The sequence below is a fragment of the Diabrotica virgifera genome, chromosome 5 (assembly GCF_917563875.1).
Source record: "Diabrotica virgifera virgifera chromosome 5, PGI_DIABVI_V3a".
Classification (NCBI taxonomy): domain Eukaryota; kingdom Metazoa; phylum Arthropoda; class Insecta; order Coleoptera; family Chrysomelidae; genus Diabrotica; species Diabrotica virgifera.
In genome coordinates this window covers 22713711-22739231 of record NC_065447.1, presented here as the reverse complement: position 1 = coordinate 22739231, position 25521 = coordinate 22713711, and the positions used below count along the sequence as shown (strand labels likewise).

General features: G+C 33.4%; 1 protein-coding gene across 1 annotated transcript; it reads right to left on the bottom strand.

Annotated features, from left to right (window-relative positions):
- Window positions 1-24986, bottom strand: LOC114332984 (farnesol dehydrogenase). The gene is made up of 5 exons (XM_028282786.2): window positions 24684-24986; window positions 18421-18673; window positions 14936-15144; window positions 9746-9895; window positions 1-179 (listed from the first exon to the last, which is right to left on the bottom strand). The coding sequence occupies exons 1-5, from the start codon at window positions 24789-24791 to the stop codon at window positions 138-140; spliced, it is 762 nt and encodes a 253-aa protein (XP_028138587.2). The 5' UTR covers window positions 24792-24986; the 3' UTR covers window positions 1-137.
- Window positions 24987-25521: the final 535 nt, after the last annotated feature.

Here is a 25521-nt window from a genome sequence, read left to right as displayed (position 1 = left end):
TTATTTTGAAATTATTTATTTAACTAATTTATAACATTTTGAACTTGTTAAGAAATACATTTATGGAATAAGTAGTGTTATTATATTGATGATAAATAATGCAAATAAACTTAAAAATATTTGAAGAATATATAAATTTAAAACTGTTCCCCCACTGGCTTGATCGTTAACTCGTGAACCTAAAAGCAGAAATAATTATTTAGCACATTTTAAGTAAAAAATTGTTACGTTGATTTTGAGAAGGCTTTTGACAAAGTAAGACATGAAAAATTAGTCCAAATTCTAAAGACAAAAAACATAGACAAAAGGGACTTACGAATAATAACAAACCTTTACTGGAATCAAAGAGCACAAATTGTAATAGATAACGAACCCAGTCCAGAAATTGAAATCAGGAGAGGAGTTCGGCAGGGATGTATTATGTCTCCATTACTCTTTAATGCATATAGTGAAGCCATTTTTGAAGAAGCATTGCTATCTCAAAGTGAAGGAATAATAATTAACGGAAGATCTATTAACAACATAAGATACGCAGATGACACCGTGATTATAGCAAGCTCTGCTGAACAACTCCAACTACTACTGAACAAAACAAACAATTTCTGTAAAGAATATGGACTAAAAATGCATATAAAAAAGACCAAATACATGATAATAACTAAGAAAACAAACATACAAACAAGCATACATTTGGGAAATGTGCCGATAGAAAGGGTTGATAAATACAAATACCTAGGAACCTGGATTTCAGAGAAAAATGATCAAACAACAGAAATAAGGACCAGGATATAAATTGCAAGAAATGCGTTTGTAAAGATGAAAACAGTTCTCTGCAACAAAGACCTTAGTTTAGAACTGAGAGCAAGAGCTTTGAGATGCTACGTGTTCTCGATACTACAATATGGACTTAAAAGCTGGACATTAAAGCAAGAACACATAAATAAGCTACAGTCATTTGAAATGTGGTGTTACAGAAGAATGCTTGGACACAGAGGAAAACGAACACGGAAGTACTGCGAGAAATGGGTAAAGAATGCGAAATAATAAACACAATAAAAATAAGAAAGTTACAATATCTGGGACACGTAATGAGGGGACCTCGATATGAAATGCTAAGACTGATAATACAGGGAAAGATAAGAGGCGGAAGGAGTATAGGAAGAAGGAGAGTGTCATGATTAAAGAATTTAAGGGACTGGTTTAGATGCAGTTCTATAGAACTCTTTAGAGCAGCGGTGGATAGAGTAAAGATAGTGATGATGATATCCAACCTCCGATTAGGAGACGGCACTTGAAGAAGAAGAAGAAGAAGTAAAAAATTAAAGATAATAATAATAGTCTTCCGTTATATACTGCTAACGCGGCTTTGGGATTATAGCGAGGTATTCTGCTATGTCCAGGGCCAACGGTATACAAAGAAGGTAAGAGGGCCACTCCAGTGCTACGCTTAAACCGCCTATTATTACCCCTCGTTTTACCCAAGGTATAGGCGTAGAACCACTTTTCGAAAAATTGGAAGTAAAATCTGTAGTCGCGCATGGCGACCGCGATTTTAACAGGGAAAACCCGCATCCACCACTGGTGAATTACCAATTGCGTACTGCCGGTATTACTTCTTGAGATTAAAGCGCCGACAGAGGAGTGGTTTTACTGTGGTATAGGTAATGGATTTTGTGAAGAGCTGTGTCCTTGAAAATTTCACATACACTAGTGTATACTTGATCGGTATAATTCATAGCTCTTGTCAAAATCCAATACCTTAATAATACCTGTATAACTAAATATTTTCGATTTTAAAATACTGTAAAACGTAAAAGACTTTAAAGAGTCTCAGTAAGAAATGAGATACTTCATTATATTCCATGTGACATTTTCAAGGTCATAGTTCTTCCCAAAATCGATTACCTATACCCATTTTTATTCAGGCAGAACTCGTCAAATATCGGCGGGAATGAGTTCAATTTTGTTACTCGGGGGGTTTTTCGGGGTCGCTGAGAACGAATATGATGTCGAAAGTGAGCTCCGGAGTACCTGGTGTCCAGAGTACCTACTGTTTGCCTCGTCTTGTGGAGTTTTCGGCAAAAAATTTATTAAAACATTAGTCAAAAATTATTACTCGGGGGGTTTTTGTGTCGCTGACGACGAATGTGACATAGGAAGTGATCTACGGAGTGCCTGGTACCCAGGGTACCCACTGTTTACCTCGTTTTCTGGAGTTTTTAGCAAATTTATTAAAAAATTAGTCAAAATTCCTTACTTGGGCGGTTTTTGGGGTCTCTGACGACGAATATGACATCGAAAATGATCTCCGGAGTACCTGGTGCCCAGGGTACCTACTGTTTACCTCGTCTTCTGGAGTTCTCGGCAAATTTATTAAAAAATTAGTCAAAATTCATTACTTGGGGGGTTTTTGGGGTCTCTAACGACGAATATGACATCGAAAATGATCTCCAGAGTACCTGATGCCCAGGGTACCTACTGTTTACCTCGTCTTCTGGAGTTTTCTGCAAATTCATTAAAAAATTAGTCAAAAATCATTAGTCACAAGATAAACAATAGGCACCTTGGGCACCAGGTACTCCGGAGATCACTTCCGATGTCATATTCGTCGTCAGAGACCCCAAAACCCCCGACTAATTAATTCTGACTAATTTTTTAATGAATTTGCCGAAAACTCCAGAAAACGAGGTAAACAATAGACAATCTGGATACCAGGTACTCCGTAGATCACTTCCGATGTCATATTCGTCGTCAGCGGCCCAAAAACCCCCAAGTAATGATTTTTGGCTAATTTTTTAATGAATTTGCCGAAAACTCCAAAAGGAGAAGGTACCCTGTGCACCAGGTATTCCAGAGATCACTTCTGATGTCATATTCGTCGTTAGCGACCCCAAAAAACCCCGAGTAATTATTTTTGACTAATTTTTTAATAAATTTTTTGCCGAAAACTCCACAAGACGGGGTAAACAGTAGGTATCTTGGGCACCAGGTATTCCGGAAATCACTTCCGATGTCATATTCGTCGTTAGCGGCCCCAAAACCCCGAGTAATGATTTTTGACTAATGTTTTAATGAATTTGCCGAAAACTCCACAAGACGAGGTAAACAGTAGGTACCCTGGGCACCAGGTACTGCGGAGATCACTTTCGATGTCATATTCGTTTTCAGCGACCCCAAAAACCCACCAGTAACAAAATTGAACTCATTTTCGCCGATAATTGACGAGTTCTGGAATTTTTTAATTGTCTGTTTGAGATGCATTTTAAGAATGCATTTTTGTATGCAGTTTTTCAATATTTTATCATAGCTAGGGCTTACAAAGTGTCCTGGCGCATTCACGAATTGAATGCAAAAAGAATTATTAAGATCCGTCTTTTTTTGTCTGTCTCTTTTTTTCGGAGGTTCAGTGCTTCATTGCTTCGACTAATGTATGATGCATTTTGCCAGAACTTTGAGGGAATATTATGTGACATTTAAGGAAATAATGAGAGCTGTAAGGAAACAGGTCTAGATTTGAACAAACGGAAATTCAAAATACTAGCAAGAAGTAAACAAAAAAATAAAAAACCGTCTATATGTATACAGTACCTCAGCAAGTTGATCAAATTGTTTACCTTGGATAACAGTTAAATTGTAATGCAGAGAGTCACGGTAAAATTAGGTCCAGAACTGAGCAGGCCAGAGCCGCTTTTAGAAGGATCTCCAAGGTATTATACAGGGTGTTTCATTAATAATTGTCCATATAGTAACTAGAGAAACCTTAGCTCAAAATACGAAGATTTAACCTAAAACACTTCAATAAAATGTGGTTCCTTACTGAGTTACAGGGTGTTTTATCTAAAAATTTAAAAATTATTTTTGCTCAGTATTTTCAAACTATTTGACATATCCTTTTCATACTTAACATAAAGTGCGACTACTATACACCCTACTAAATTATGGTACACAAACGTTTCTAGCTACTACCAGAGGCGTACGACAGGGGATAGTGAATGGTTGACCCTTCTCAAATTCTACGCCACTGGAGGAATTACTATTTTAGTGCCATTTTTAGATTCACCAATACAGGGCCCCCGCTACCATATGTGCAAAGTGTGCAATGCACACGGGCGCCATCCTTTAGGGACGGGCGCCAAAAGTTAAGGATGTAATAATGAAAGAAATTAATCCTAAAAAAGCTCCTGGTTATGATCTGATAACGGGTAGGATACTACAAAAATTAACAAAGAAAGGAGTAACGGCAATATTACAAATTTTTAATGCAATAATAAGATTAAATTATTTTCCGCAACAACTGAAAATGGCAGTTATAATTATGATCCCAAAACCAGGAAAAAAACTAGAGGAATTAACATCATATAGGCCAATAAGTTTACTGCCTGTGCTTTCCAAAGTGCTGGAAAAATTAATAATTAAAAGCATCAAGCCAATACTAGATAGCAAAAATCTCATACCAGAACATCAGTTTGGGTTTAGACAAGAACATGGAACCATAGAGCAAGTCCATAGACTAGTAAAACATATCAGCAACGACTTTGAAAATAAACGATATTGCTCAGCAGCGTTTCTTGACATAAGCCAAGCGTTCGATAAAGTCTGGCACAAAGGCCTACTCTATAAACTAAAAAACCTATTGCCTCATCCGTATTATGAACTTCTAAATTCTTACTTATCTGACAGATTCTTTTCAGTTAAATACCATTCAGAATATTCAGAATTACACCAAATAAAATCAGGAGTACCGCAAGGTAGCGTGTTAGGACCAATGCTGTACCAGCTTTTTACTGCAGATCTACCAACTTCAAGAACTACAATAACAGCAACCTTCGCAGATGACACTGCAATACTCGCCTCACATCATGATCCAGTAACTGCCTCAAGAAACTTACAAGCCAGCCTTAATAATATCCAAGCAAGGTTAAAAAAATGGAAAATTTGAGTTAATGAGACCAAATCAACCCATGTTACCTTTACACTAAGAAGAGGTATATGTCCAGCAGTGTTATTAAATAATCAAATGATTAGTCAGAGAAATGAAGTCAAATATTTAGGTTTACATCTTGACAGAAGATTAACATGGAGAACACATATATTTACAAAACGAAAACAATTGGGTCTCAAACTAAGACAACTTTACTGGCTTATTGGCAGAAAATCACAATTAAATCTCACAAATAAGCTCTTAATATATAAAGCCGTACTGAAGCCAATATGGACGTATGGAATTCAATTATGGGGTTCTGCTAGTAATTCAAACCTAGAAATCCTACAAAGATTCCAGAACAAAGTTCTTCGAATTATAGTGAGTGCTCCGTGGTATGTTTCGAACAACATAATAGAAAAAGACCTACAAGTTCAATCCGTAAAAACTGAAGTCACAAAGTACAGTGAAAAATACAAAAACAAAACTAGTGCTCATTCTAATCACTTAGTGCGCGAACTGTTTAATGTCAACGATGAAGTGCGTCGACTAAAGCGTTTTAAGCCTACAGACTTATTAAACAGATTTAAATAAAATTAATTAACATTTACCACTACATTATTAACTTTGTTTGTTAATTATATGTTAAAGGAAGCCTCTCACTGGAGAGAATTCCTACATGTCATTTGTTCTTCTAATAATTGTCATAAAATTTACTTATTGTTACGAGTGATAACAGATTGTAAATTAAATGGAGCTTAAAAAAATACTTAAAGTGCGACTACTATACACCCTACTAAATTATGGTACACAAACGTTTCTAGCTACTACCAGAGGCGTACGACAGGGGATAGTGAATGGTTGACCCTTCTCAAATTCTACGCCACTGGAGGAATTACTATTTTAGTGCCATTTTTAGATTCACCAATACAGGGGCCCCGCTACCATATGTGCAAAGTGTGCAATGCACACGGGCGCCATCCTTTAGGGACGGGCGCCAAAACACGGGGTCAAAAATTGCAAAAAAAAAACAAAAATTAATTTTAAAATAATAGTTGAGAAATATAAATAGGCTAAGTATAAACAGGAGAAAACAAGTAGAAAAACAGAATACTTCGGCGATATAATTAGAGAACCTAAATACCATCTACTTCTCCTTATAATACAAGGAAAAGTGTAAGGAAAGAGATGGATTGGTCGAAAAAAATTTTCATGGACACGACACCTAAAGAAGAAGGTATAAATACACACGAAATTTTATTAGCATATCATCCAGTTACTGCCGATTTTTATGGCGAGAACATCTCAGGAGTCAGGAATTTTAATTTATTTTGTTATGATTTTATTCCATTTTTTTCATTTTGATATTTTAGTCTTCAAATAATAGTCCATGTACTCACGGTTTTTGCTGTGAATTTTAAAGAATTGCTTGTATTGACATGAAATTTGGCATACACATAGCTAACATGTCAAATAAAAAAGTGATATTGTGCTGATGTGCCAGGGCTTTTGCCCTGAGAGTGAGTTTAACCCCTTCTTGGGGGTAAAAAACATACATTCAAAATAATTCCGGAATTGGATGAACTGAGTAATTCTAAGCAACCGTGGTTCGATCGAGTTTTTCACCAATTCAATATTTTTAGAGTTATTTTCGAGTAAATATGTTCATTTTTCAACAAAAGAACCACGTTTTTAGACGGTTTTTCGCAAATAACTCAAAAAGTAAGTATGTTATCGAAAAAAAATTTTCTTAGCAAAAATATAGCTTACAAGAAAGTGAAAAAAATGTTTTATATATGAAGTCTGTAAACCCAGTAGAAGCAGAGTTGTAGCTAATGAAAAGTAGGTTCTTATTCGTCAAATTCCAAATCAAATTTTTCTACGTGAAATAACCAAAAAATGAAGCATTTTTTGGGGGAAAACTCATTACAACTTCTTTAAAGTGTTTAAAAAAAGCTATGTTTTTATTATTTTTTTTTAGTTTCTAGCATCAAAAGTAAGTAAGTTCAACGCTCAAAATAAAGTTGGTCGCTTTTTTAATAAAAAAAATCGTAAAAATCACCCCTAATGAAGGGGAAATGTCCCTAAATTAATCGTTATGGCTTTAACATTTACTTTATATAAAATATGTATTATTTATGTGATCTTTAAGTTTCATCGGTTCAAAAAGGTCATTTTTGAAAAATTTGGTTTTAAAGAATTACTTTTTAATTTTGAAAAAAATTCCATTTAAAAGAAACTTACAAATTATTATTCAAAAATCTCAAAAAGTAAAAAATGTAGGTTTGGGTCTTCTGAATATATTGAATTTTTTGTTTTCCTATAAGATAAAAATTGTGTAAGATATGGCTGTTCGAAATTTGCATACACTTGTGATTAGTGACTCGTTCAAGCCCTTTTAACTACAGCCTTTTCAAAAATACACATTTTGAACCCATAAAACTTCAATCATATAAAAAATACATAAGTAAATAAAGTAACTTGTAGTTTGGGATGTTAATTAGGGGGTGATTTTCACGATTTTTTTACCAAAAAAGGGAACCAACATTATTTTGAGAGTAACGTCCTTATTTTTAATGTTATAAACATAAAAAAAATAAAAATAAAGCTTCTTTATGGATACTTTTTATTAGATTTAACTCTGCTTTCTACTGGACATGCAGACTTCATATTGTACATTTTTTTCACTTTTTTATGAGCTATATTTTTGCTAAGAATATGTTTTTCGATAAAGTTCTTACTTTTTTAGCTATTTGCGAAAAACCGTCTAAGGTGTTTTATTCTTGGTGAAAAATGAACATATTTATCCGCAAATAACTCGAAAAGTATTGACTTAGTGAAAAAACTCTGTAGAACGAAAGTCGCTTAAAATTAGTCATTTTATCCATTTTCAGACTTTTTTGGACGTATGTTTTTTCACCCCCGCGCGAGAAGGGGTGAAACTTATATTTAAGACAAAAGCAGAATCGGAACAATATCACTTTTTTCTTTGACATGTTAGCTATGATGTGTATGTCAAATTCCATACCGATCCAAGCGGTTCTTTAAAATTCATAAATTTTGTAATATTTTACCGTGATTGAATGGACTATAAAATAAATATGACTTCTAAAGTTTATAATAAACTTCGAAAGTTTATCCAAAATGCTTTAAGGGGCGCCAAAATCCTTTTTTGCACACAGGCGCCAGTAACCCTTACGGGGGCCCTGCACCAATACTTTCTACGTAAATAATACTTCATTGGTAACGATAAAGTCATTAGTTTTCGAGATATTTGAAGTTAAATATGAAACGGCACAGTTATTTTGATTAATTTATGATATGATTCATATGATTAAAATTTAAAAATTATTTGTAGCCAGTACTTTAAAACTATTTGGCGTGTCCTTATCATACTTGGCAGAAAGTGTAGGCACTGTACACCCTAATAAATTAAGATAAATAAACGTTTCTAGCTACAACCAGAGACGTACGACAGCGGATAGTGGCTGGTTGACTCTTCCCAAATTCTACGCCACTGACGAAATTGCTATTTTAGTGTAATTTTTTTATTTTCCAATACTATTTACGTAAATAATATACTATTCATTCGTAACGATAAAATGATTAGTTTTCGAGATATTTGAAATTAAAAATGAAGGGATAAAAATATTAATCAAAATAACCGTGTCGTTTCATTTTCAACTTCAAAGATCTTGAAAACTAATGACTTTATCGTTACGAATGAAGAGGATATTATTTTCATAGAAAATATTGGAGATTCCAAAAATTAAACTAAAATAGCAATTCCGCCAGTGGCGTAGAATTTGGAAAGGGTGAACCATTCACTTTCCCCATCGTACGCCTCTGGGAACAGCCAGAAACGTTTTTTTAACATAATTTAGTAGTTTGTACAGTACCTATACTTCCCGCAAAGTATAAAAGGATACGTCAAATAGTTTTAAAATACTGAGCAAAAATAGATTTAAATTTTTAGATAAAACACCCTGTAACTCAGTAAGGAACCACATTTTATTTAAGTGTTTTAGGTTAAATCTTCGTATTTTGTGCTAAGGTTTCTCCAGTTACTATATGGACAATTTTTAATGAAACAGCCTGTATAACAGAGACCTAAAATTGACATTACGGATCCGCCTACTTCGCTGCTACGTGTTCTTCGGCCTTACTTTATGGTGTTGAATCTTAGACTGTGAATAAAAGTGATCTAAATCGCCTTGGAACTTTCAACATGTGGTACTAGAGAAGAAATTTAAAAGTTTCTTGGGGCAAGAAAATTCAAAACTCCACAATACTAGAACGTTTCAGTAAGAATACTGAGATTATAACATGCATCAAAATGAGAAATCTGGATACTTCGGACATGTTGTGAGAGATACCAATTATAGGTAGCTACAAAATATTATGCAACGGAAAATTAACGGCAAATGCAGTCCAAGACGAAGAAATACTTTATGATTTTTTCAGTGACAGATATTAGCCATTCAGCCAGTTGCAATAGATTCTCGCCTAGGGGCCCATCAAGACATTTTTAATAGACAGATAATATTGGATTATTAATAAGGTGTTAACATTTAGAATAAACAAAGTATACAAAATATATACTTCTACACTATCATGGAAAATTCCATTCTCTCGTACAAATCTAACAACATGGTTGAAGAAGTTGCAAGAATGGTATGGTATTGGTACAGGCGTGCTATTTAGGGTGGCAGTGAATAAAAATAAGATAACTATGATAGTAACCAACATTCTAAAAAAGACTAAAAGGACATTGTGAATGAATAAGGAGAAGGAAATAAATACCAAAGACAAAATTATAATTACCTGCACATGAGGTGGTGTAGAGAGTGCATATAATACTCCATCTGCTATATCTTCAGGGTTTAATATAGTTTTTGACAACACTTCGTTGAAATACTGAGAATCTCTCATGTTATCAAAGATTTCAGTGTCAACTGCACCCGGGCTCACGCTCTAAAAACAAAAAAATTCCAGTATATATACAAAAATTTTATTAATGATGACTACTAAGTTAAAAATTGGGACGATCATTTAAACATATAAAACTATTATCAAACATGAATAACCATTTTCAATTTCGTTGCAACACGAAACTACAACCGCATCATATTCTAGTTCAATCAGAGAGTGCAGAAAGCACCTCTACCGGTTTCGAAACTTATTAGTCTCTCATCAGGAGGCACATATGCTGCTCTCTCTGACCCAACTAGGACAAACCCCACCGTGAAGTCACGGATTGCAACGAACGAAATGGCAGTGATGCCCTAGAGCGTCAACTGCTAGCAAAAAACTAAGTTTTCAATATAATAGCACATAAAACAACACCCAAAGATGTTATTCTACATCCTATCAGACTGAAAACCATGGGAACCTTCTCTGGTAACACCTCCGACGCTCCTACAATTTGCAAGCCATAACGGATGCTGAGACTAAGGAAGATGAGGAAATTTTACAATTTATAATTCACGTCCCTTCTGCTCAGCGCGGTAAAGTTCCAACGAGAATGAGAATGGTTCCCTTCGTACTCCAATCAGAGTTAACATGTAAGTCAAAAATAAATAACCATTTTCAATTTCGTTGCAACATGAAATTGCAGCCGCATCATATTTAGACCAGGGCGCATCTGTAAAAATATTAGTACATTTGGACGTTGAGAGTTGACTGAAATTTTTTTGCAGTTATTAATTGAAAGTAACTCAAATAATAATATTTGAGTTATCCTCCCTCTCAAAAAGGTCCGGAACATTGTTTAAATAATCAAGATGTCAGAAAATGAAGAAAAAATTCGATTTTTTTCTTCGTTTTGTGATTATATGATTATAACTTTAAAAGTATTCATTTTCGAGAAAAGTTGTACTGACGTAAAAGTTGTGTAATTAAATTTCCTATAATATAGAATTGGTTATAAATTAAAAAATAGTCACACTTGTTGCAAAATAGCAATAATTTCGAAAAAAAACATACAAAAACAAGTATTCGCATTTTACGTTTTTCAACCATTTATGCTAAACTTAGGACCTTCAATATTTCACCCAGAAAAACATTATGATACAGTTAAACAATACTGTAAATTTCATTAAGATCGGTTTAACAGATTTTGCAAAATAAATTTTGCAATCCAGCTTTCGTAAAAAAAATTATTTTTTCAAAATGTTACACGACTGAAAATAAAACAGATAGCAAATTGAAAATTTTTTTCGTATAGAAATGTACTGTACCTTTCATTTGCAATTTGCAAAATTAAAATCGATTAATTATCACGGCGTCAGGAATTTTTTTAAATAAACATTAATTATTGGTGCTACGCGCAGGACAGCGGATAGTTTGCTCTGATTGGGCATTCCAATGACCTTTGATAATGATTGATACATTTTAATTTTTATTACATTTCGATATAAATAAATAAATTTGTTTATTGCAAAATAAAAACACATACTTTATCCTTTGAAATAACACTTTTTTTTGCAAAAACTTTCTTTGTTCATATATTTTAAATTAGAGAATAAAAGTATATTATTTTTAAACATATGCAATTGTTTAAACAATATTTCACAAACAATAATAAAATTAGTTTGATTTTTGTGGAATTAAAATATTAAAATACAACAAAATATAGAGTAAGAAAATAATATATTAGATAAAGATTGGAAGAAATTTTGGTGGAAATCAACTTGTGTGAATCGAACACCGCTGTCCTGCGCGTAGCACCAAAAATTAATGTTTATTTAAAAAATTTCCTGACGCCGTGGTAATTAATGGATTTTAATTTTGCAAATTGCAAATGAAAGGTACAGTACACTCCTATAAGCAAAGAAAAATTCAATTTGCTATCTATTTTTTGTTTCAGTCCTGCAACATTTAAAAATAATGAATTTTTTTTGCGAAAGCTGGATTGCAAAATTTATTTTGAAAAATCTATTAAACTGATTTTAATGAAATTTACAGTGTTATTTTAGTATTATCATAAAGTTTTTCTGGGTAAAATATGAAGGTCCTAAGTGTGGCATAAATGGTTGAAAAACGTAAAATGCGAATACTTGTTTTTGTATGGTTTTTTTCGCAATTATTGCTATTTTGCAACAAGGGTGACTATTTTTTAAATTCTTTACCATTTCTATATTGTAGAAAATTTAATTACGCAACTTTTATGTTAGTACAACTTTTCTCAGAAATGAACAGTTTTAAAGTTATAATCGAAAAACCAATAAAAAAATCGAATTTTTCCTTCATATTTTGACATTTTGATTATTTAAACAATGTTCCGGACCATTTTGAATGGGAGGATAGCTCAAATATTATTATAGGAGTTATTTTTAAGCAATTTCTGCAAAAAAATTTGAGTCAACTCTCAACGTCCATCTCAAAACAGATGCGCCCTAGACTAATTCTAGTTTAATCAGAAAGTGCAGCAAGCACCTCTACCGGTTTCGAAACTTATTAGTCTCTCATCAGGAGGCACATATGCTGCTCTCTCTGACCCAACTAGGACAAACCCCGGCGTGCAGTCACGGATTGCAACGAACCAAATAGCAGGGATGCCCTAGCACAGGGATGGGCAAAAGCCGGCCCGTTGAAAAATTCTTCCTCGTCAAACTTCTTTGTCTAAATTCTTTAAAATGATACTTATAGCATTTGCGTCAAAAAATTCCTTGGGCAGTGGGGGAAAAACTACCAAAAAGATTGGGGGGTGCACAGCTTAGGTACACTGTATAGTCTTCCGGCCCGGGAGATATTTTGAAAATGTCATTTTGGCCCGCGCAAAAATGTTATTCGATATCCTACCACAGTGAAAACAATGGGAACCTTCTCTGGTAACACCTCCGAGATGGGACGTGAATTATAAATTGTAAAATTTCCTTATCTTACTTGGTCTCAGCATCCGTTATGGCTTGCAAATTGTAGAAGCCTCGGAGGTGTTACCAGAGAAGGTTCCCATTGTTTTCAGTCTGGTAGGATATAGAATAACATTTTTGGATGTTGTTTTATGTGCTATTAGATTGAAAACTTAGTTTTTTTGCTAGCAGTTGCCGCTAGGCATCCCTGTCATTTCGTTCGTTGCAATCCGTGACTGCACGCCGGGGTTTGTCCTAGTTGGGTGCAGAGAGAGCAGCATATGTGCCTCCTGATGAGAGACTAATAAGTTTCGAAACCGGTAGAGGTGCTTGCTGCACTCTCTGATTGAACTAGAATATAATGCGGCTCTAGTTTCGTGTTGCAACGAAATTGAAAATGGTTATTCATTTTTGATTTACATGTTTACTCTGATTGGAGTACGAAGGGAACCATTCTCGTTGGAACTTTACCGCGCTGAGCAGATGGGACGTGAATTATAAATTGTTAATTTCCTCATCTTCCTTAGTCTTAGCATCAGTTAGGGCTTGCAAATTGTAGAAGCCTTGGAGGTATTACCAGAGAAGGTTTCCATTGTTTTCAGTCTGATAGGATGTAGATTAACATTTTTGGGTGTTGTTTTATGTGCTATTAGATTGATTTTTTAAATTTTTTTATAAAACTATTAACTTATGAACATCATTTGGGTGTTTATGGACGTTTGTTTATTGTAAAGAATATCTTTAAAAGAATTGCGCCGTGAAACTAAAACAAGAGACGTATTATATTTCAGTTTGTTCAGAAAGCAGCATAGACACCTTTACTAGTTTCATTCTTATTATAAATCATCAGAGAGTATATAAATGAATATCTCTGAACAATCTGAAATAAACAGAGCCTACTAGTATCGAATCACGACAAAATAACTCGATAAGGATGTCGTAGCGACATCTGCCTAAATTAATTCAAAGATTCATTTCCTAAGAAAATAAAACTTTTAATGAGACCAAGTTTCTCGTTACGCCTTCGTAGTTTTGTTACTTGCAAACCATACGAATATTGAATTAAATGAGACTATGGAGGTCTATATGTTGCACCTCACTTCCCGTCTATTCAACGTGGCAAAATTCCAACGAACATAATTTGTTTTTGTCCAAAATTTAATAGGGAGGAATCAAACAGGACATTGGACTAACATTGTTGCCAAACTTAGCCAGATATTATATATGTCTATTTTGTCATCATTTTTTTTACGAGACAACTCTTTTAATTACTCATTTACTGTGTAAAAACACGAATTAGGTATACCTATTATGATTATTGATTTTTATTTAAACTATTAGAATTTAGTGGCGAAATCATAAAACGCTTGCAAGTAAATGTGAATGTTTGGAATAAAGCTTTTAAGAAATTCGGGATGAAAATAAATATTGAAAAAACAGAAGCTTTAGTAATATCGAAAACCCAAGAAAATATAAATGTAAAGCTAAATAATGAGACCATTACACAAGTAGAGCACTTCGAGTATCTACGATCAACAATAAATGGACAAGGATATATAGAACCAGAAATAAATAGCAGAGTAATGAGTGCAACAAAATTATACTATGCAGTAAATAAAAGTTTTATTAGGAAGAAGGAAGTAAGCCTGAAGACAAAAATGAAAGTATTTAAAACTGTATACGAGCCAATGCTACTCTACGGTAGTGAAGCTTGGACAGTGAACGACAACATCCGTTGTAAAATTCAAGCATGCAAAATGCGATATTTACGAGCGGTAACCGGTGTGATCAGACGTAATCGTATAAGAAACGAAGTAATACGTCAAAGGTGCGGTATCGGAATGACCTTAGACAGACTTGAAAAGAAAATATTTTCGTTGTTCGGACATATGGCAATAATGAGTGAAGGCAGAACTGTAAAGAGGGTATGGAAAGCTGAATCCGACAACAAACGACGAAGAGGTAGGTCAGCAAGAACATGGAACACGGATATTGGAAAAGTTTGCGCAAAAATAAATATTAGGTGGAGAGAGGCTCAGAGACTAGCTACTGACCGAAAGGCATGGAGACGTCTGATTTCTCCACTTACCTCGACACTGTAAAGTATAAGAGAACGGCCTTAGTAAGGAAGTAAGTAAATACTATTGAAATTTATAGTTACCGTTACTCTGATCTTAGATTTAAGTTCCATTAATTCTCTCCTCAGCGTTTCTGTTATAGCAGTTACTCCATATTTTGTCGCTGGATATATATCAAGGTTGGGAAATGGAAAAATACTGTGTCCCAGGACGCTGTTGATATTGAAAATATGTCCATCAATGTTATTTTCCTTCATAATGTTGATGGCTTCTCTAGTTGCGATACACAAAGCTAAAATGAATGCGAATTAATATGTACTACTAAATCTAGTACACTCTATTTTCAATTACTTTGAACCCAACAAAATAAAATGCAAAGCATTAACTAGCGTGGAATAATACTCCTAAATACCACCTACAAATTCCTTGCAAACATCCTGCTAGAAAGAACCAAAGCATACAGAGAAGAAAAATAGTTGGGGATTATCAATGAGGATTTAGACCGGGTCGATTTACTATTAGTATAGGATCAAAGTATGCTAAATGTGCAGTCATTCGAGCTGGGTTGTGAAGAGTAGGTCCTAAAACCAAAAAAAGTTAAGTAAAGTTTCCCATTTTAGTGAAAACTTTCCATTTTTAGTTAAATTTTCCATTTCCAATAATCGTTTTTTAGATTATAGCGCCATCTATCCATAATTCGAAAAAATGTCTCAAATAAAAGTTACTTATTTTTACGTAATGAATCCAAATCTGCAATAAAAGATGGGGTTCCCATTTAAGATTTTAAAATAACCCCCTACCCCACCTCCGTAGGGGGTCGTGTTTGTATATCATTCGATAGATTTTTGAAAAATATTGAGCACGTATTTTTTAGTTTTTCGATCTGTCACTACAGACTTTCATCGAGAAAAACCAAACTTAACGTTCAAAAACCCACTACAGTATTTCATCTAGAAAAACCAAACTTACGGTTGGAATTTGCAGACAATGTCGGTCTAATGGGAAACGCCAGACTAAGGATGAAGGAGACTTTCGTCAGGTTCGAAAAAGAAGCAGGGAAGATGGGGCTCCTAATCAATTAAAATAAAGCGAAATATATTTATACGAGCCACAATAACCAAAACAGAGACAGGATCGGTCAGAACAATAACTGAAGAAAACAATGGAATGGATCACAAGAAATGAAGAATAGGATACAAGCCGGCCACAGATACCTTTATGCCCTTCAAAAGGCCAACAGACGGCAACATCATAAAAGAAATAAAGTCCAGAAGACTCCAATGGGCAGGGCACCTCAGAAGACGTTCTGACTCCGGTGGCGGGATAATATAGCAGGAGACCTGAAAGCTATGGGCGTGGAGAATTGGATAGAGATTGTTCAAAACAGAGAAGAGTGGAGATATGAGTCCATAAAATTGAGTCGAAAAAAAACTCACGAATGGTTGTAACGTCACGGAGTGAGTAAATTTAGACTATAAATAAACAATTATAGTGGAGTCCCTGAAGGAGGTTATGAGCTATTCGTTGAACCTTCATCGATTTGCACGAAAATTGGTGAGTGGTTAGAAGATATCTTAAGAAACAAAGGTGACATGGTGTCAACTTGCGCTTTTACCCTGGGTGTGGATGCCACCCCTTCTCGGGGGTGAAAATTATTTTATTAAAAATAACCCCCTAATTCGATAGAGGTACCAATCTAAGTAAAATTTGTTATACAAAGTTATTAAAATTAATCAATACTTTTTTAGTTATTAAACATCAAAGATTTTAATTTTTTTGAGAAAAATGCATGTTTTTAACCGATTTTTCATAAATAACACAAAAACTACAAGTTTTTACAAAAAAGTTATTATTACCAAAATTGAAGCTTTTAAAAAGTGAAATACACCTCTTACTATAAAAACCTCTTAATGTTAAATAAAAGTGAATAATAGGTAATTGACTGTATATTTTTTTCGGCGAGAACACAAATCTAAGTATTCACGCTTAAATATGAAATGAAAAATGAAATGGAAATGCATTCTATAACATAAACTTATTAAATATTTGTCAAAGTACAAAATTTATGCTCCAAAAATTATCCAAAATTTATGTTTTAAAAATTTTTTCAAAAAATGTTGTTGTTTTTTTAAATAATTCTGTCAATTTTTACGACATTAGGTTCAACTAAAAACCAATTGAAAGTTAATTCCAACGGCTATTAAACCACGTCAAATTTATACTTCTAAACCCCTTACTTTTTTTTAAATAAAAGGTTAAATTGCCTGGGTTACATAGTCCTCGCAACAAAATTTAAGATTTAAACGTTTCTATCTCGGTTATTTTTTACCCATGAGAAATAGTAAAAACGGTAAACTATTTGATACAAAAAAGACTAAAATTTGGTTATATATAATTTTTACGTATATTGAGTATTTTTTGAGTTATTATCAAAAGAAAATGAAAATTATGATAATTTTAAAAATTCTGATTTTTTTGAATTGTATCTTTTTTCAAAAATATGCATTCTAAACCGGTAAAAATTGTAATATTCATTACTTATGCTAATATGATAAAATTCTTGTAAGGATTACTATAAATTTTAATTTTTGTGGAAATAGCGTATGTTTTATTTTTCACTTTTCCTAAATAAATCGAAAGGGTTCTCTTATTTTCATCATAACTTGCTCACTTTTGATGCCATTAACTTCTTCTGGAGCTCATTTGATAGGTATTTTAAAGTACTTTGACAAGTGTATTGCAGGTATATTTTATAAAATGCATGGTTCTCCCGTTATTTAACCTTGAATACTTAGATTTGAGCACTGGTCGAAAAAATATACATTCAATTATTACCCATAACTCACTTTCATTTAACATTAGTTTAGTTTTTTAAGTGGGGAGTTTTTTCAGTTTTTTATTATCTTCAATTTTGGTAATATTAAATTTTTTGTCAAAGCTTACAGTTTTTGACATATAAGTGAAAACATTTATTTTTTACAAAAAAAAAATAAAATCTTTGATCTGTAATAACTCAAAAAGTATTGCTTTGTATTAATAAATATAATATAAAATATATATAATAAATAATTATATTATATTATAACAAATATAATATAAATATAATATATTAATAATATTTAGCCACTTATATAATTATATAAGGGGCTAAAGGTTCTAAACCAAGGCCAGAACCAAAACAAAAAAAAACTTTATATAACAAATTTTGCTTAGAATTTGTCCCTTTATCGATTTATTTTATTATTTTTAATAAAATAATTTTTACCCCCGAGAAGGGGTGGCAACCACCCCCAGGGTAAAAGCGCAAGTTGGCATCATGTCACCTTTGTTCCTTGAGGTATTCTCTAACTACTCACCAATTTTCATGAAAATCGATGGAGGTTCAACGAAATCGGAGTTGAAAACCTTCAGTGACTGCACTATTATTAAAGAATGCTCTCTTGTTCGAAATTCTAAATATTTCTCTTTCGAAGATTTGTAAGACGCAAATTAAACCGTAGCAATTTTTTTTTCATGATATACAGAGGGGCGAGAAAAAATTCTTTAACATAAGAATACAATTTCTTACCTAGAACATTAGTGTCAACCGTTTTTCTTATTGCATCTATATTCCCATTTACCAAACTTGTTCTGAAGTGAACGCCTGCATTATTTACTAATACAGCAACAGGACCAACGTTTTTAGTTATCCATTTGAAAGCGTCTTGCAGTTCTGTTTGGTTTGTAATGTCGCATTTGTATGCGTAAATTTTACCTTTTACTTCACCGAGCGATTTTGCCATCTCTTCTACTCTTTCCTTTCGTCTTGCCATTCCCACAACCTACAAAGTTAAGATGATCGTTTAAAAAAACTATCGATTAAAAGTTTATATATTACATTATTATATTATGTACGGTATGCTATTCTATATTACTATACGGAATGGAAGCTTGGACATTGAAGATACAACACATAAGAGAAATAGAGCGTTCGAAATGTGGTGTTACAGAAGAATATTGAAAATTCAGTGGGTTCAAAGGATTACCAGTGTTGAAGTGCTACGACGTTTAAATAAGGAGTTAGAAATCATGAAAAGTATAAAACAAGAAAACTGGAATATTTAGGTCACATAACCAGAGGAGAAAAATATGAGTTGCTGAGAATTATTATGCAAGGAAGGATCTAAGTAAAAAGAAGCATAAGAAGGAAACGATCTCATAGCTGAGGAACCTTAGAGAATGGTTTAACTGTAGTTCATTACAGACTACTCAGAGCAGCAGCCAACACAATGACCATAGCCATTATATCCAACCTCCGATAGGAGATGGAACTTTAACCCATTTACGTCCAAAGGTGCATAGACGCAACCTTCATTGTTAATTTTTTTTGGCCAGAGGATAATTTTTTAATGTTTTCTTTTTGTTTAAATACCATCTCAATAGATTGAGGTATATAGTACCCTTTTTCTTCTAACAAAAATATTACTTTTTAAATATTTTAAGATTACATATTATAATTTTACAAAATTTAATGATTTATGCACATCTTCATACACAATTTTTTTCCGAAACTAATTATAAACATAATTCATATTTTGTATGTTGTAGTTATAAATATAAATATGTTGAAATTTTTAGTATTCTAAAACTTATTTACTTATTCTTAAAAATAAGGCCTATAATTGCATGTTTATACGATGGGTGCGTATACGCACCTTTGGCGGAAACGACACTATATTTTTTTCGATGGACGTCATTACGCTTCATTCGCTATTTATAGAATTTCTATGTGCTGTAAACGTGTAATAGTTATTTTCCACCTACCTCTACCGAAAGTATACTTTTCCGGACCTGATTTTAGGGAGCAAAGTTGTACTTTTCCTCCCTAGGGAGGAAAATATTTTCCTCCCTAGGGAGGAAAAGTAAAAGTGACGTCATGGTATTTCATTCATGAAATATAATTTATTGACGCCCTGTACAATATCTATTTTCTATTACGTAAGTATCTATACATTTTAACGTTTATTTATAAAACATCCTGTATTTTGCAGAATGGTAAAAAACAGTAAATTGTTATTTTGATTTAACAATGTTTACATTAATAATTTGACTTATATTTGACAGTTGACAGTTATATTGTACCTACTTGTTAGTTTTAGTTCTAATAAATTTTGTTGGTTAGTTACATAAATAAATTAAGTAAAATTGAAAAATGACTTATTTGAGGAAGGTGGAAAAATCATATGTATAACATGGGAGTAAAGTGCCTTTTCCTCCCTTGAATGATTACTGCCCTCCGCTACGCGTCGGGCAGTAAACTTTCTGTATAACTGCCCTTGTTATACAAATAGCTATTTCCTAACTAGTGCGGAAAGTGATACTTTCACGCACGAGACTGCCGTTGACCCGAACGATGCGATAGCGGAGTTCGGGCAAGTAGTCGAGTACGGGGAAGACACTTTCCGCATGAGTTAGGAACAATATTTTTTCTAGGGCCGTACGTTTGGAAAAAAGCCACAATATCAATTTTTATTTAAAAGTGAAAATACAAAAATTTATTCTTTGACAAGGTTGTCAAAACCAAACTTTCAATATGGGCAGGGCCCCCGTAAGGGTAACTGGCGCCTGTGTGCAAAAAAAGCATTTTGGCGCCCCTTAAGGCATTTTGGCGCCCCTTAAGCGCAAACTAGAATATCTTGGCTATGTTATGAGAAATGAACAGAGATATGGCTTGTTGCAACTCATTCTTCAAGGCAAGGTATTGGGAAAGAGAGGATCTGGGAGAAGAAGAATATATTGGCTTCAAAACCTGAGAAAGTGGTTTAATACATCGACAACCGGACTATTCAGAATAGCAGCAAGCAAAGTTAGGATAGCCATGCTGATCGCCAACATCCGGAACGGATAGGCACCTTAAGAAGAAGAAGAAGGCATTTTGGATCATGTTTTCTATTTATTTTTTGAAGGTAGGTAGGTAGGTAGGTTCTTGAAATAAAGCAAAAAACTGAACTTTAGAAGTCATACTTATAGTCCAATCACTCACGGTAAAACATTGCAAAACCTCCGAATTTTAAAGAATTGCTTTCATTGACATGGAATTTGGCATACACATATACTACATTCGCTCTCGCGAGATTTTTTTTGAGACATTCGGAATAGGAAACGTACAACACAAAAATTCCTACCTCACACTATTAACTGCTAAAATCAACTCAAATCAACTTAATCTTTCATTAAAAAAAGAAGAATTATTAGAAATAGTGGGAGTGTCTACTAATCTCATAAAATTTTGTGAAGTTTATTTCTACAAAATATTTTTATTTTGTACAATAAATAATTTTCTTATTTGCTATCAATACATTATAATGGTTTAAATAAATAAATATTGATTGGCGTAAGGTTTATGTTATTTTTATGTCTGTTTACTATTAATAATATTGGATATGAGTAGGTGCGTTGGTTTTGTAGTAATTTCCAGTCACTTCTGACAACTGAATTTTTCAAAAAAGAAATTACTAACGTCAGTGTCAAAAAAAATCTCGCGAGAGCGAATGTAGTATACCTAACATGTCAAATAAAAAAAGTGATATTATGTGGATGTGTGCTTTTGCCCTGGATGTGATTTTCACCCCTTCTCGGTGGTAAAAAACATAGAAACGTTAAAAAAAGGATTTGGATAAAATGACTAATTTAAAGCAACTTTTATTCTATAGAGTTTTTTCAGTAAGTTCGGTAAGTATTTTATCGAACAAAATGTTTTTACCAAAAATAAAGCTTATAAGAAAGTGAAAGTGTAACATTTTTTTTTTGTTTTTTAAGTTTTTAACTTCAAAATTAAGTAAGTTACGCTAAAAATATTGATGGGCCCTTTTTTGATAAAAAAAAATCATGAGAATCACCCCCTAATTAGCGTCTCAAATGAAATTAATCGTTACCACTTCACTACAAGTTATGTACTTATGTATTGTTTATATTGATCTTAAGTTTCATCGGTTCCAAGTGCTTTTTTTAAAAAGGCTGTTCTAGTTAAAAAGGCTTGAACGAGTCGTTAATCACGGGTGTATGCAAATTTTGAACAGCCATATCTTAACAAATTTTTGTTTTACAGGAAAACAAAAAATCCAAAATATTCAGAATAGAAAAACCTACATTTTTTACTGCTTGGGATTTTTGGTATCACCAATAATTTTTAAGCTATTTAAAAAAAGCAATTTTTTCAAGATAAAAAAAATTTTGTCCAAAAGATTTCTTTTACCAAAAAAAAGGAACCAACTTTATTTTGAGCATAACTTACTTACTTTTGATGCTAGAAACTTTTTTAAAGAACAAATATAAAGCTTGTTTTAAACACTTCAAAGAAGTTTTAATGAGCTTTTCCCGAAATTCATTTTTTGGTTATTTCACATTGAAATATTCGATTTGGAATTTGAAGAATAAGAACCTACTTTTCATTAGCTACAACTGTGCTTCTACTGGGTTTACAGACTTCATATGCCAGCCATTTTTTAAAATTTTTGTAAGCTATTTTTTTGATAAGAGCATTTTTTTCGATAAAATAGTTACTTTTTTACGATAAAAAAGAGTATTACGAAAAGTATTAGTGAAAAAATTCTATAGAATCAAAGTTCCTTAGAATTACTCAGTTTATCCAATTCCAGGCTTATTTTGAACGTATGTTTTTCACCCCCCGAGAAGGGGTGGAAGCCACACCCAGTGCAAAAACACACATCGGCACAATATCACTTTTTTTTTCTTTGACTTGATAGTTATGTGTATTATGTGTATGCCAATGTGTATTTCATGTCAATGCAAGCGGTTCTTTAAAATTCACAGCAAAAACCGTGAGTAAATGGACTATTATTTGTAGACTAACATATCAAAATGAAACAAACATAATAAAATCATAACAAAATAAATTAAAATGACTGACTTCCGACATGGTCTTGAATATAGGAATCTGTAGTAACTGGATGATATACCTACTAATAAAATTTTGTGTGTATTTATTATACATTCGTCTTCTTTATCTAATATTTCACAACCATAAAAGTTAATTTCGACCAATCCATCTCTTTCCCTCCACTTTTTCTTGTATTATAAGGCGAAGTAGATGGAATATAGGTCCTCTAATTATTATATGGCCGAAGTATTCTGTTTTTCTTATGTTTTTCTTCTATTTATACGTAATCCTATTTAATTTCTCAACTTTTGTTTTAAAATTAATTTTTGTTTTTTTTTTGTTTGTTTTTTTTTTCAAATATTTTACAATTTTTTACCCTGGGTTTTGGCGCCCCTAAAGGATGGCGCCCGTGTGCATTGCACACTTTGCACATATGATAGCGGGGGCCCTGAATATGGGTTTACCACGACGACAATATTGGTTTCCATGACGACGATTCAAAACCATTGTAATTGTCTACTGATCTGACTTTTAAAAAAAAATTTTATATAAAGAAACTTTTTGTTTATTCTAAGGGACTTTCGACCATCGGAAATAATGTAATCTTTCATTCTGCGGTTAAATTTTTCAAAAATATTTATTAGTTTTCTCTGAACTTGAAAAAAATGAATGCATTTAAATAGCATAGGACCAAGATTTTGCGCCTACCCCCTTAAGTAAATAAGATAACTAATACGAGCAAAATATGATGTCCAAGAATACAATATAGTGATTAACGTAACAAACAGATCTTAGCGCCGGGTCATATTGCCCAGGTCAAGTATTTGCAGAGTCATATTGATTAGGCTCCAGATATTATGAAAATAAATAGCGCCGGTACTGCTGGGTAAATGTTTAATTTAATAATTGGAACAATAATGCTAGATTAAAAATTAAAAAATATGAGGTTTTAAGATTAACCCTCGTAAGGCGGTGCGGGGTGCAGCTGCACCCCAGACCTCGTTTTTCCCACCTATCTTTTTTAATACCTTTTTTTTTTATTTTTGTCCATTTTTATTCGTATTAAATTCAATTCTAAACGTATTCCACCCACTACAGCATTTAAAACTCTTTGCGTTTACGTGCTTTTTTTGGAAAAATGACTGTAGGGTGCAAATGATGAAAATTTCATAATATCCTGAATTGGACGTTTCTGATGTTCCACCTGGAGCTAACAGAGCTACGGGGCAAGGTCGATGTTGCTTATGTCAGAGAAAAAAAAGTCCCGGCATAAAGTAACGTTTACACGTATCCAGTAACTGGCGCCAGTCTCACTGGAATGCGAGTGCTTGACTAAGACAGCGCTGGATAGGTTCGTTTACACGTATCCAGTAACTGGCGCCAATCTCACTGGCACTCTTATTAAAAATCCTAATACGGCCACTGAAACCACAGGTACGACAGCGCCAGCGACTGGAACGCGTGTCTACAACCACTGGCACGGGGTTAGAGGGGACGCGGACGAAGGCCACTGGCATGAAAAATAGACCAGCCTTCTATTCGAGACAGCGCTGGCAGACAGCGCTGGACTGGAACAAAAAAGCGTTTACATGATGCCACTACCATGCCAGCACTGTCGTTCCAGTGCGACTGGCGCCAGTTACTGGATACATGTAAACGCGCCTTATATTGCGTGTAAAAACTTTGTGTTGCTCATTCTGTGAAAAATTTCATGTGTTTGTCTTGCGAAGATAATAATTTTTTTTTAAGAAGAAATGGGTAGATACTTTTTTTGTAAAATTATGTTTTGTACTATAATAAATAAGTCCTAATTATCTGTCAAATTAATTTCCCCGACGTTCACATATAAAAAAATGGATATACAGATGGGGTGCAAATGCACCCCGCACCGTTGTTTACGTAATAATCTAAGCACCGCCTTACGAGGGTTAATAACGATAAGTAACACTTACCAGAAGACCAGCTTCTGCTAACTGTTTGACAATAGCTGCTCCGATTCCCGCACTAGCTCCTGTAACAACAGCCACTTTGCCGACCCATCTGTCCATTGAAAGAACCATTTTTCTCTATTTTAGGGATTACGTCCTTATATAAAACTATTATACCTGTATACAAATTACAAAATGTTTGGATGATAAACAATTTGCTTAACAGGATTAAAAGTGGGGTCTAGGTCACTGATCCGCGCGAAGTTGCACGATCAACAATATTACGAGTACAATATAGTTGTTAATTTGTTAAGATTAATTTGCTGTGATATAAATAAAATAAGAAGAAAACTCTATGCGCATGGATAGATGCGAAGAGGGGATTTTAAGTATAGGGTAATACATTTAGAGACAGAATACTTGGAAAATGAATTAAGTAGATAGATAACATGGGCGGATCCAGGGAGGGGGCCATGGGGCCCATGGCCCCCTCTGAGAATGTAAAAAAATAAAAATTTAAATAAATGCAGTTCAAATGTTTTTAGTTTCAAACACATATACAGGGTGAGGCAAATAAAGGGCCTATTAGAAATATCTCGAGAACTAAAGGCAACAGAATCATGAAAATTGGAATAAAGGGGTTTTGAAGGATGATCTATTAAATGAAAATATTTTCATCTCTTTGCAACTTCCGGTTATACCGGAAGTTGCTTATAACTTCGTTTTTTTTAATGGGACACCCTGTATATTTTTACATTTTTGGATTCTCTTCGATGTCTTCTTTCTTAAAATATGAGGTTTTGTAATATTATACAGGGTATTTTAAAAGATAATTACGTTTTTTTATTAATTTCGTAGCAAA

Coding starts and splice junctions, on each gene's coding strand:
- LOC114332984 (XM_028282786.2), bottom strand. CDS start 24,791: ATGGTTCTTTCAATGGACAGATGGGTCGGCAAAGTGGCTGTTGTTACA. Junction 18,674..24,683: donor TAGCAGAAGCTGGTCTTCTG/GTAAGTGTTACT, acceptor TTAACTTTGTAG/GTTGTGGGAATGGCAAGACG. Junction 9,896..14,935: donor AATCTAAGATCAGAGTAACG/GTAACTATAAAT, acceptor TTTTGTTTTTAG/AGCGTGAGCCCGGGTGCAGT.